The 11,962-nt window shown below is 37.1% G+C and overlaps 1 protein-coding gene across 1 annotated transcript in view; it reads right to left on the bottom strand.

The window, feature by feature from the left end:
* Nucleotides 1–447: 447 nt before the first annotated feature.
* CAPZA1 (capping actin protein of muscle Z-line subunit alpha 1) overlaps nucleotides 448–11,962 on the bottom strand; it is a 50,100-nt gene continuing 38,585 nt past the window's right edge. Inside the window, exons 6-10 of the mRNA XM_059060955.2 lie at nucleotides 8,943–9,022; nucleotides 7,911–7,989; nucleotides 5,427–5,498; nucleotides 2,766–2,828; nucleotides 448–2,058 (exon numbers count right to left, since the gene is read on the bottom strand). Of these exons, the coding sequence (XP_058916938.1) occupies nucleotides 1,918–2,058; nucleotides 2,766–2,828; nucleotides 5,427–5,498; nucleotides 7,911–7,989; nucleotides 8,943–9,022 (435 nt within the window). The 3' untranslated portion in view covers nucleotides 448–1,917. The remainder of the gene's footprint in view (nucleotides 2,059–2,765; nucleotides 2,829–5,426; nucleotides 5,499–7,910; nucleotides 7,990–8,942; nucleotides 9,023–11,962) is intronic.

Below are 11,962 nucleotides of genomic sequence, written 5' to 3'. Positions count from 1 at the left end.
TCTGAGTGACAGGGAGAGAAGATAACTAGATTTTTCTTTTTGACAGAAATGGAAACCCCAAAACAAAGCCTTTGAAACACCAGTAGCCATTGAGTGTAAAGCAGTATGAGCCACAGAGAAATTGCTCAAACTTTCAAAAAGAAAAAAAGGGGGGTAGGACTTCTCTGGTGGTCCAGTGGTTAAGACTCCACGCTCCCCACTGCAGGGGGCATGGGTTCAATCCCTGGTCATGGAACTATGGTCCACATGGCATGGCCACCAAAAAAGAAAAAAAAGAAAAAAAAGCTGTTCTTTGCAAGTCTTTGGATAGTCACTGAATTTATAGTAGATGAAGGTAGAAACCAATTTCAGAAACCCTGAACATTCTCATTAAATAAGATCAGTTCCATATCTTACCTTGAGAACAAAGGCTGAAGAGACTGGCTCAGAAAGGAGAGACTCAGACAATTTAAGAACAAAACAGGTATATTTCTATTGGACTACCTGATACAGAGGATAGTGTGGTATGGATGGATAGTATGAATGACAAATAATACAAATATATTTTATTTGAAATAAACAAAAATGCTTACACAGCTCAATGGGTCACTTGGAAATAAACTCTTGCTTGACTGTATTACCAAGCAGAAACAAAGCTGAAACACAAACCCTTCTTTTGACATGTATTTGGAGGAAGACACTACTTGGTTTTTAAAAAACTGACCTTCCCTTAAGGCCTGGTCATAGAAGTGTAAACAATGTAAATGAATCCACCATTACCAGTTGTTATATCATATCTATGTTACCTGTGTATTCTGAGATCACACCTGTACCTGCCAATAAACCTGGGAAGGGTTGCTATATCACAGTTACATTTGAGTTGGCAGGCAGGACTGAGGAAGTAATTTGGAAAAAGTTTTACATCCTATTTTGAACAAATCACTAGTATTCCCTTAAATAACAGGTTACAATAGAAAGATACTATCTGAACGTTGTCCTTCTCACTTTGGTTCATTTTTAGTTTTTGTTTGTGATTAATATAGCTGTTTTATTCATTCATTTATAGTACAATTCTGCCACAAAGTATTAAAGCACAAGATACCTATTATTCCTTCAACATCTGCATTTTTTCAAGTTTTATACTCTGCTATATCCCTAGTATGTCAGCAGTTTTTGAATATTAAAAAAATAATAGTAAGTGGGTAAAACTCTTCTAAAAATGCACATGTCTATAACTATAATGGTACTAGATGAGAAGGAAACAATAATGGAAGGAAAAAAGCAAACACGTTCATTTGTAGGGAATGTGGTTCAAGTCTTTGGATTTAAAAACAACTTCCCCAGAGAGCTGGCTATAATGGAATTTCCAGAAAACTTCCTTTGCCTCCAAAAAGGACCTGAAAAACCCCAATCCAAATGTTTGAAACTATAGTTATGAGATGCTATAAATGATGATCAAAGCAACTGGAGGGAGAAGGATGAATGTGTCTTCCATTCAGCTGTAGTTTGTAGCATAGCCTCTTTAGCTGTTGGTTGATCAGTAAAAACCACTGAAGTACCAGAAGTGCTTTGAAGGATTGGGTAGAAAAGTACTGAACATATTACCTGTCTATATCAGTGACAGGGCTTCATGGCTAGGAAGATTTTCTAAACAGTAAAATGACTCCAGGATAGATATCTCTCTCCATCATTAAATGTGGCAGAATTTAAAAAAAAAAAAGATTTACAAGTAGATATAGTGAAAACAGAAAATTACCAGGCAGAAAACACAAAATCAAGACAATGCTATAGGTTCAACAGTATTCCATGAGGCTAGAAAACCTGTTAACTTTGAAAGCCCTAGCAAAATATCACTCTTGTTTATAAATCACTTATTTATCATATGACCACACATTGCATCCTTTCTTTCCATGTACTGAAGAATCCTACATTCAGCCTTTAAGCATTCTGCATTTCTTTGCCAATCTTGTAGCTGAGTATCTTGTTCCAGTCGATTTTGGTGCGGGTAACTGGAAGTTGCCGGCGCAAGGCCTTGAACGTGGTGTCTGACATTGTTTGATAGTTTTCACTAATTGCTGTCTGCAATAGATAATTGAAAATAAGTTGCTTGAACAGAAACCAGATGTAGTCAAAGGACATGCTTGAGTCCCCTAAGGACATACAGGCTGTAAGATTTCTAGTGAGCATTTCTCCAATCTCTGAAGCAGGTTATGAAGCCCACCTATATTATTTCTAAAACAAGGGCTATACAGGTATCCCCCCCTTTTCCAAAGTTTGCTTTATGTCACTTTGCTTTTACCAAAGCAGAAAGCAAAAACAGCATTCAGCATTTGTTTTGCAGTGAGCCTGTTATAGGGGCAGGGTGCACCATGAGCAGTTAACAGTGACCCCACCAAGCTCCTTCCTCAGGAATTACAGTCAGCAGCTCAGCATCAAGCAAGCTGGAGCTGTGAACTGCATCTGTGAGCATCTGTGCTGTACCTCAATTATTTGTGCATCTGAAAGCAAGATGTGTTCTAAGGTAATTGCTTCTCTGCTTTATGCCATTTGGACTTAGGAAAGGTTTCACAGGAACGCTCTACTTTGGGATAGTAGGGGAAATCTGTAGTACATTCCAATGCCAAAACCTTGACTGTAAGCAGAATGCAAGAAGGTCTGCAAAGTCTCCACACTTACTAACACTGAGCAACATGTATATTTATGTTCAAAGGAGAGAAGTGTAACAAAATATGTTAAAAGCAAAATAAGGCATTAGACCTAGAAAAATCAGTTTCAAATCATCTTACCTGATACTCATTTTCTGCATGCTCTATAATTTTAATAAACTCCTTAGCAGTTTGAACTTCATTCTAATAGAGAGAGGAAAAGGGGAATAAGAATTTTAAAAATTCTTAAGCAGTGAATATAATTCAGTAAGCAGTGAATAAAAAATACTAAAAAGTCCATCTAAACTAACATTTGTATAACAATTTAGTTTTTCAAGCTTTCCCATTCACATTATCTTCTTTGATTCTCACAACAACCCTGTGAAATAGATCTGTTATTATTACCACCTCCATTTTGCAGATGAGAAAAGAGAATCCTCTTAAGTGACTTGACCAAAATTATACAGCCTTTGAATGATAAAGATGGGATCCAAATCCAGGTCCTCATCAAAAAAACCCACACTTCTTTCCAATCTACTACAGTATGCCCAAAAGACATCATGATGTCTTGAAATTTTTATGCCTTGAAAATATCTCTGGTTTAAGATTATATAAACAATGCCCTCAGACATATCAGTCATATATTCTAAGCTCAGAGGCTCCTCTAAGCCAATCAATCACATTTTGCTTTACATGATTCGGGTACAAAATGAATTGAATCTCTCTCTTTCTTTCACAATTAAGTAAAACAGAATTAAAGAGGGTGAGATTTAATGCCCAGGGCAGCATCCCAAGATCCTTTCAAAGAGTCAAAACTATTTTCTATTAATAATAATACTAAGACATAGTTAATTGCCTTTTCCACTCTCACTCTCATGTGTGTACAGTGTAGTTTCATAGAAGCTATGTAATGACTTCATTACTTTTTTTTTTTTTTTTAAATAAATTTATTTATTTATTTTTGGCTGTGTTGTGTCTTCATTGCTGTGCACAGGCTTTCTCTAGTGTGGTGAGCGGGGGTATTCTTTGTTGTGGTGTGTCGGCTTCTCATTGCGGTGGCTTAGTCTCTAGGCACTTAGGCTTCAGTGGTTGTGGCACTTAGGCTTCAGTAGTTGTGGCTCGCGGGCTCCAGAGTACAGGCTCAGTAGTTGTGGCGCATGGGCTTAGTTGCTCCACGGCATGTGGGATCTTCCCAGACCAGGGCTCGAACCTGTGTCCCCTGCATTGGCAGGCGGATTCTTAACCACTGTGCCACCAGGGAAGTGCCTACTTCATTACTTTTTGAGGGCTAATGTGTGAAGCACATATGAGAATCCAGTTGTCTTTTATTAAGTCAGACAATACACACTTTGTGAAAATGTAAATCAATGACATTCTTTTCACTAATATTTTTTTAACTTGGAAAATACAGCTGTTTATTGTGAAAGTGAAGGTTAACAAGTAATGGGTTTGTTATTGTTATTTTTGCTTTAGATTTTTTTTTTGGGCCATGCCACATGGTGTGGCATGTGGGAACTTAATTCTCCAACAAGGTATCAAACCCGCACCCCCTGCAGTGAAAGCACAGAGTCTTAACCACTGGACTGCCAGGGAAGTCCCTGTTATTGTTATTTTTAAATTAATAAATAAGTATTTTTAACATTTTTAGGTTTTAATTTCTACTAAGGTAGATAGATATAACACACATAAACAAAAGCTATTTGAGAGTGCTCAGTAACTTCTAGGAATATAAAGAAGTACTGTGAATGCACGACAAATTATGTCCCTTCTTTCCAGGTATGGAATACAATACTGTTTGATTGAATATTCCTAAAAATGTTCAGTTTCTCTAATGATATGAATGTATGAATGATAACCCCTCTAAGGTTTAGTTTGGCAAACTTTCCTTTCTCCTGGTATTTATCAGTTGAAGATACTGCTGTTCCTTGAGCAAATCTCACAACTGAGAAAGAAAAAGAAGTTTGAATTCTCTAAAGCCATTATCAGTATTCTCAGTCAAAGACAGTGAACTAACATCAGGCAACCAACAAAACAGGTTGGTTACACATTAATTATAAGCTGCCCCAAACAAGGACCTACTGCATAGCACAGGGAACTATACTCAGTATCTTAATAACCTATAATGGAAAAGAATCTAAAAAAAGAATATATACATACATACATATATATATACATACATACATATATATATATACAACTGAATCACTTTGCTGTATACCTGAAACTAACACAACATTGTAAATCAACTATATTTCAATAAAAATTTAAAAATATAAAAAAGTCAAATCTTTTATAAAGTGCTTTAAAAAAAAGTAAAGGCTGCCAAAATCAAAGTAGTGAAAACAACCTGAATTTCTAGTGGCAGAATCAGTACTCAGGGGCCTCCATGGTGGCGCAGTGGTTAAGAATCTGCCTGCCAATGCAGGGGACACGGGTTCGTGCCCTGGCCCGGGAAGATTCCACATGCCGCGGAGCAACTAAGCCCGTGTGCTACAACTACTGAGCCTGTACTCTAGAACCTGCAAGCCACACTGCTGAAGCCTGTGCACCTAGACCTTGTGCTCCGCAACAAGAGAAGCCACTGCAAGGAGAAGCCCGCGCACTGCAACACAGAGTAGCCCCCGCTCACCGCAACTAGAGAAAGCCCGCGCAGCTACGAAGACCCGACGCAGCCAAAAATAAATAAAATAAATAAATTTTTTTAAAATAGGGAAAGAAAGAATCAATACTCAGGATCAAAACTATTTTTTTTAAACAAAAACAAGATGAAAGTGAGACAGACATTAAATATTCTACACTCACCGAAACAGTTACTGAATCCTGTACATCTTTATGACTAACCAACTGAACATTGCCATCTTCATAATAGTGAACCTGTATGAGACAATGTTTGAGCAAGTTATGTAGGTCACATAGAAACTTACTGCTTAGAGCACAAATCCATGCTTTCAGCCATCCCCAAACTTATCAAGTCTGAGCAAATAATTAATATGACCAATGGTAATTTACAATGGTGGTTAAAATTCACAGAAAACTTAAATTTAAGAATTCTCTTTCCTTAGCAGGGAAAACTCATTATTAATTAATAAACAACATTTATTATGGGCTTATTGCTTTCCAGACACTGTGCTACGCATTGTGAATACAAAGATCTTAAATAAGATTTCACTCTTAAAAGTATTAAAACAAAATCAATTAACATTAGTTTTTCTCTGTGAAAACCAAGAAATTTTAATGGATCCTAATTCTTTACACATCTCTCCATATATACCATCATCGTTTTTGGTTAAGTAGATCTGACCAAGTGCAGGAAAAGCTTGATTGACGGTTAAAGACAGGACTGAAAAATAAATATTCTATTGGAAAATCAGGCTACAAAAATAAGTAAGGCAAAAGCAGTCCTGAGAATGTAAGGCAAAGTGGGGTACTACAATTATGATAACAATTAGCAAGAAGGAGGATTACTCAAGAGACAGACTAACCATTCAACCAGATGTAAGGCTCAGGAAATTTCAGCGACTTACAAGATAGGTTCAGTCACAGTCATCAAAAGTAACAAAACCTTTCCTAGGTTTCATCTGCTAATAAAAATTTCAACATGACTGTCATCAATGTAAATCCTCAGAAATTGTTGCCTTCCCAAAGCTATCCTTTTGCTTATAGAATAACCAAAGGTTTAAATATCTTAATGACATTTCCAAATAACTCTCACTCTGATTTTTAAAAGATATGTAAGTGAAGTAAGCTTTCCCCCAAAGTGTGATCAGCCAGTCTATGGTAAGTTATAAATGAGGTCTGGGTACTGGGCCCTGTTGTAAAAGTCTTATCTGAAACCTCTGTGATGTGTGCTCTTAATTTATAGGGTTGCCTTGGCAAAGCTGAAGCACAAGTAACTGATTTCCTTCTAGGAGGAAAATAAATTTCCTTGCATAAATTTATAGTAAGCTGCCAGGTTAATACTGATGCCACAGTTATAAGAGGTCTAGAGCATAGGGCTACTCATAGACATAGTCAACAGATATAGAACAATATATTTTCTTCGGTTGGGCTCCCCCAGAAGCCGACCCTGGGATAAAGATTTGTGAGATAAAGTTTATTTCAGAGGTAATCTCAGGAAGCACTAGTAAGGACTGAGGAAATGAGACACAGAAGGCAACGAAGTGTTCTAGGTGCATTAAGGAGCACATTACAGCTGCGGGCACTGGACTCTGGAAGACTATGCAGAACATGCTTTAGAGTTGTCCCACCTGAGGGGTGAAGAAGCTGGCATATTTACCCACCAACTTTTGAATGGCACTAAGGGCTGTGCCAGAGCTATGAATGTAATACTTCCAGTTTGCCTCATCTGAGTTGGGAATGCTCCTGAAGCTAGGAAAAGCTCCCAGGAAGAGAGGTACAGCTACTTGTAGCAGGAAGTAATCAGTAATGTACGAAAAAAGTGGTTACAGATGACATCTCCTATGTATATTTTGATTAAATTATACCATTTAAAAAGGCAACTCTTGCTAATTGTTATTAAAGCAAGACTTAACCACAATATAATAGAGGTAAAATCAGGTACTGATCTTCTTAGATATTACTGACTTCAGAGTTAGTTGGGCTTAAGAATTAAATCACCATGAATTTTGAAAGTCAAACCTGTTAGGATATCAGAAGACTTCAATCCAGATAGGCATCAAATGAGTTAATAAGCTCTTTATTCACCTGCCTGTCTGTCCTGACACCAGCATTAGAAATCTACTCTGCTTGGTTTATCACACTTGGCCATTCTCTCTAGTTCCTCTGTTTTATTTACTTGGTTTAAAACCTCCTGTCATTACTGTAAAATAAATAAAACAAAACAACAAGTCCATTCATGTAGCTTTCTTCAGAGCTAAGAGTTAACCTTAAGTATATGTATATGTACACATTTAAACGAGATACATAAAAGACTCTAAGTAAAGTTCCAGTAGCTGCTATGTAGTCACTTCTTAATAATTAGTTATTTTCTTTTTTTGTAGAACTGCTGTTTGATAATTCCTGGAAAGATCTTAGGTTATCTTTGAAAGAGAAAAATAACAAGCAAGCAGTACATTTCACATGACTATCCTTTATCAACCCAGAATAGCTCTGTTTAACTACAGTACTTCCCTAGGAAGGAGGCTTCAACTTCTATTTACCATTGATCTCCTTTTGCATCTACATATAGCTGTTCCTTATTTCTAATGTCAGAACAAATATCAACTTGCATGTTTGTTTTAAAGATGTGATGTTTTAACATGGCCTATTAACATACTGGGATCTCACCTGAATCTTAAGTACTCCAACCACCTGGGCTGTAGATGGTGTGATGGTGAACTTCCATTCTGATCTCCAACGACCATTCCTATTAAAACACACACGCAACACCGTAGAATTAACAATAAGAAAGAGGTGATTTGCCACTGAGGCAGAGAATTTGAGAAATTGGAAAAAAAAGAAACAAGTCATTTCCAGTTTGACAAATCCAGGGCTCTATCCACTCAAATGTAAGTTTGTATCCAACTGGCCTAATCATAAACCTTTTCTAAGTTATTTTGACTTTCACTTTTCATTTTTTATCTTGGAATAGAAAACCACGCCTATTCTGCTCATGAGAGGCTTTTCCACAAACAAATGGATGGGCCACTGAGTTATGCAGTAACTCAAGTATTATTAAACAAACTCAAGTAAAACTCACACTTTCCACTGCGTACTTTATTAATCACTTACTCTCACTCAATGTAAGAGTAATATTTGAAAGATAAATTATAAAATCTTAGAAGAAATCTAAATGATCACATCCAATCCCTCATTCTGCAGTAGGGAACTGAAGTCTCTAAGTCAGATAACTTATGGCAAGATAGTTAGATTAAAAGCCAAGTCTCGGGCTTCCCTGGTGGCACAGTGCTTAAGAATCCTCCTGCCAATGCAGGGGACACCGGTTCAAGCCCTGGTCCAGGAAGATCACACATGCCTCGGAGCAACTAAGCCCGTGCACAACTACTGAGCCTGCGCTCTAGAGCCTGTGAGCCACAGCTACTGAGACTGTGCACCACAACTACTGAAGTCCCCACGCCTACAGCCCGTGCTCCGCAACAAGAGAGGCCACTGCAATGAGAAGCCCGTGCGCTACAACAAAAAGTAGCCCCACTCACCGCAACTAGAGGAAGCCCGTGTGCAGCAACAAAGATCCAACACAGCCAAAAATAAATAAAAATAAAATAAATTTATAAAAATAAAAACAAGTCTCAACTGCTGGTTTGGTTTCTTTCCTATATAAATTAGATTTAAAAAAGAAGAGAACATCTACTGTCTTACCAGAAGTTTTTAGGCTGAAACTGGTGGCTTTCAATACATGCAATAATGGTCTGTTGCCCATCTATAGTTTTAGCATAAACCTATTGTTAAAAAAAAAAAGTTAGATTCTTGAAAACATATTTAAACAACAAACACTATACAAAAGCAGTGTGCTAAATCCTTGGGGGAGATGAAGAGTCAAACAGGATAATCTTACAACTCAGAGAGTTCATGTAATATGAACACAAACCACATGTTAAGTTCTAGAGAAGAGAGTGGTACAATGAATACAGAAGGAAATACTGCTTTAGGTTTAGGGTACAAGAGAGGTACCAGTTGGAATGGGCCTTACAAGACAGATGAGATTCTGATAAGTAGAGACTGAGAATAAAGATGAGTAGGCAGTTCAGGGAGGAAACGGGGGTGCTGGTCCAGTGAATGACTCAATGGTAATTAGTTCTGTCAGGTTAGAGGGTGTATGTGAAGTGGAACTGTGGAAGATAACATAGGATGGTAGATTTAGGCCATGTAGTAGTAGATGTAAGGTAAGAAGACTGGACTTTATTCTACAGGCAACGGACAGAAACAACATGACCAGAACTATTATTTGGGGATAATAATCAATATTGGTGTACAGAGTAAAATGGGAGAAAAGTTGAAAGTTAGGCCACAGAATTAATCTAGGCAGTAAAATTGGGTAGTGTCAATGGGCATAAGGATGCAGAAGCACAATCAAAAGTCTGGCAATATATTGCAAGTGAAGGGCAAGAGAAAGGAAGGGGCCAAAGTACTTGCATGCTTGGGTGACTAAAAAGACAGTGGTCATTAACAAATTAGAAAATTCAGATGGAAATGTCCAGCTAGGAGTTAGAAATACCAACTGTTCCTTAGTGTAGGAGACGTGAAAAATGTGATCACCAAGGAAAAGAAACAAACAAAAGGCTTTACAGTCCACAAAATGTTTTTATATTTATCTTCCTTTTGCTCTAATAAATATAGTGAAACACACTGTTATTATCTATAGATGATAAAGTTGAAGTTCATAGAGCTTCTTGCCCAAGGTCATTCAGAAAGTGGTTAAGGTAGAACCCAAACCCATTGCTTTTCTGACACCAAATTCTGTAACTTCCCCTACATTAAATAAACTACGAGTTTTTGAGAGAGAGAGATACACCAATGGGGAATGCCTACATTTACAAAAGTAGGGGAAAGGAAAAGAAATAAGCAGAGACAGAGTAAGAATAATTAGAGGGTACTGACATAGCAGTCTAAGAAAAGATAATTTCTGGAAGTAGTTGGTTGGCCTCAGTGTGAAATGCCATACAAAAGTCAAGGACCAAGAAACGGACACTGGGTCAGATAATTCAGGAATCATTAATAACCTCAGAGAGCAGTTTTTGTAGAGGAGGGACTGAAGCCAAGATTCATAGGGTTAAGAAGTGGATAAGTAATGAGGAAGGCACTAGTAGGAGCAAAATGCTCCACGGTTTGGCTGTATAGTAGAGAGAGAGATGAGGGAAGGGAGAAGTAGAGGAGAGGGAGGAGGGGCAAGGTGGAAGGAGAAGAAAGAGAAGTAACTTACAGGAATTACTATCTTGACTGAAGAAATGTCCTCCCCCACCCCATACCCAACCCACTTAAGGACAGGAGAAATAAAAATATTTCTAGGTAAAGAGAACTATACATCAGAAGAGAAAACAAGAGAAAACAAAGTCACAATTAGACATCCTGAAGTAGACAGGATTGTTTCAAATCAAGAATATGGATCCTTCTTCCTCAGATTCAAGTATATGGAAGAAAGGGAAGATTTCTGAGTGTGGAAAGGTGAGAAATAAAAAGATCTCATGTCATTCTCAATCCTATTTAAGTGTGGAGGAGTAGCTGCCTAAGGACAATGGGAAAGTTTTGAAACAGTACAGTTGATCCTTGAACAACACTAGTCTGAACTATTTTATTTAATAGTAAATACTACAGTGCTACATGATCCACCATTGGTTGACCCGCAGTTAGATGAATCCACAGACACGGAACCATGGATACAAAAGGATCTCGGACGTGGAGGGCCTATTATAAGTTATAATCGAATTTTCAACTGCATGATGGGTTGGTGCCCCCAACCCCTGCACTGTTCAAGGGTCAACTGCATACAGAAAATATCAGGGAATACTGAGATAAAATTAAGAATTACTAAGCAGAACAGCTGAGGATATGACACTTCAGTACAGTAGACACTGTTAGAATAATTCCATGACTTTCTGTAGCTCATTTATTAGCTAAGAGAAGTGAGAAAAAGACACAGTAGAGTTACTCAGTGTGGAAGCTCTCCAAATTAAGAATGAGTAGTGACAAATTTTGAATAAGTAATAAATGATGAATTGAAAGTATATTTAAGAATGAATAGTCAATTTCTTAAAAAGTGTGTGTGTCATGTCTCCCTTTGCAATACTAGGTTCCAAAATGGAATTCTGTAATTATCCACCATAATAGGTTTTCTCCATTATTTGAAAACAAAAAAACAGGAACAAAAACAAATCAAACATACAATAATAACCAGCATTTATGCAGAGCTTACTTTGTGTCAGATACTTTCTAAGCACTTTCTATGCATTAATATTCCAACACTTTAATAATGTCACAATTTTACAAAGGAGAAATCATGATAGAACCAAAATTTATCTTTTTTTCCACCAAAAGGTATTAAAAGAAAGTCAAAATTACCTTTGATTTTTAAAAAATTGTTTAGTTCAAATAGTTTAGACTTTCCAATGAAATCATTTAAACTATGCAGAAGTAGCTTTATAAAAGCTTTTTTGATGGGTATAGGGCAATTTCTCATGAACAAATAAGACAAATGTGAAACAGGATATACTGAGATTTAAAATTTTTATGCACCAGGGAATTCCCTGGTGGTCCAGTGGTTAGGACTTGGTGCTTTCACTGCTGGGGCCTGGGTTCAATCCCTGGTTGGGGAACTAAGATCCTGCAAGTTGCATGGTGCAGACAAAAAATTTAAAAAATAATAAATAAAATAAAATAAAAAT

The sequence above is a fragment of the Kogia breviceps genome, chromosome 1 (genome assembly GCF_026419965.1).
Source record: "Kogia breviceps isolate mKogBre1 chromosome 1, mKogBre1 haplotype 1, whole genome shotgun sequence".
Classification (NCBI taxonomy): domain Eukaryota; kingdom Metazoa; phylum Chordata; class Mammalia; order Artiodactyla; family Physeteridae; genus Kogia; species Kogia breviceps.
Note: the sequence above shows the minus strand (reverse complement) of the source record. Positions and strands in the feature narration are given on the sequence as shown.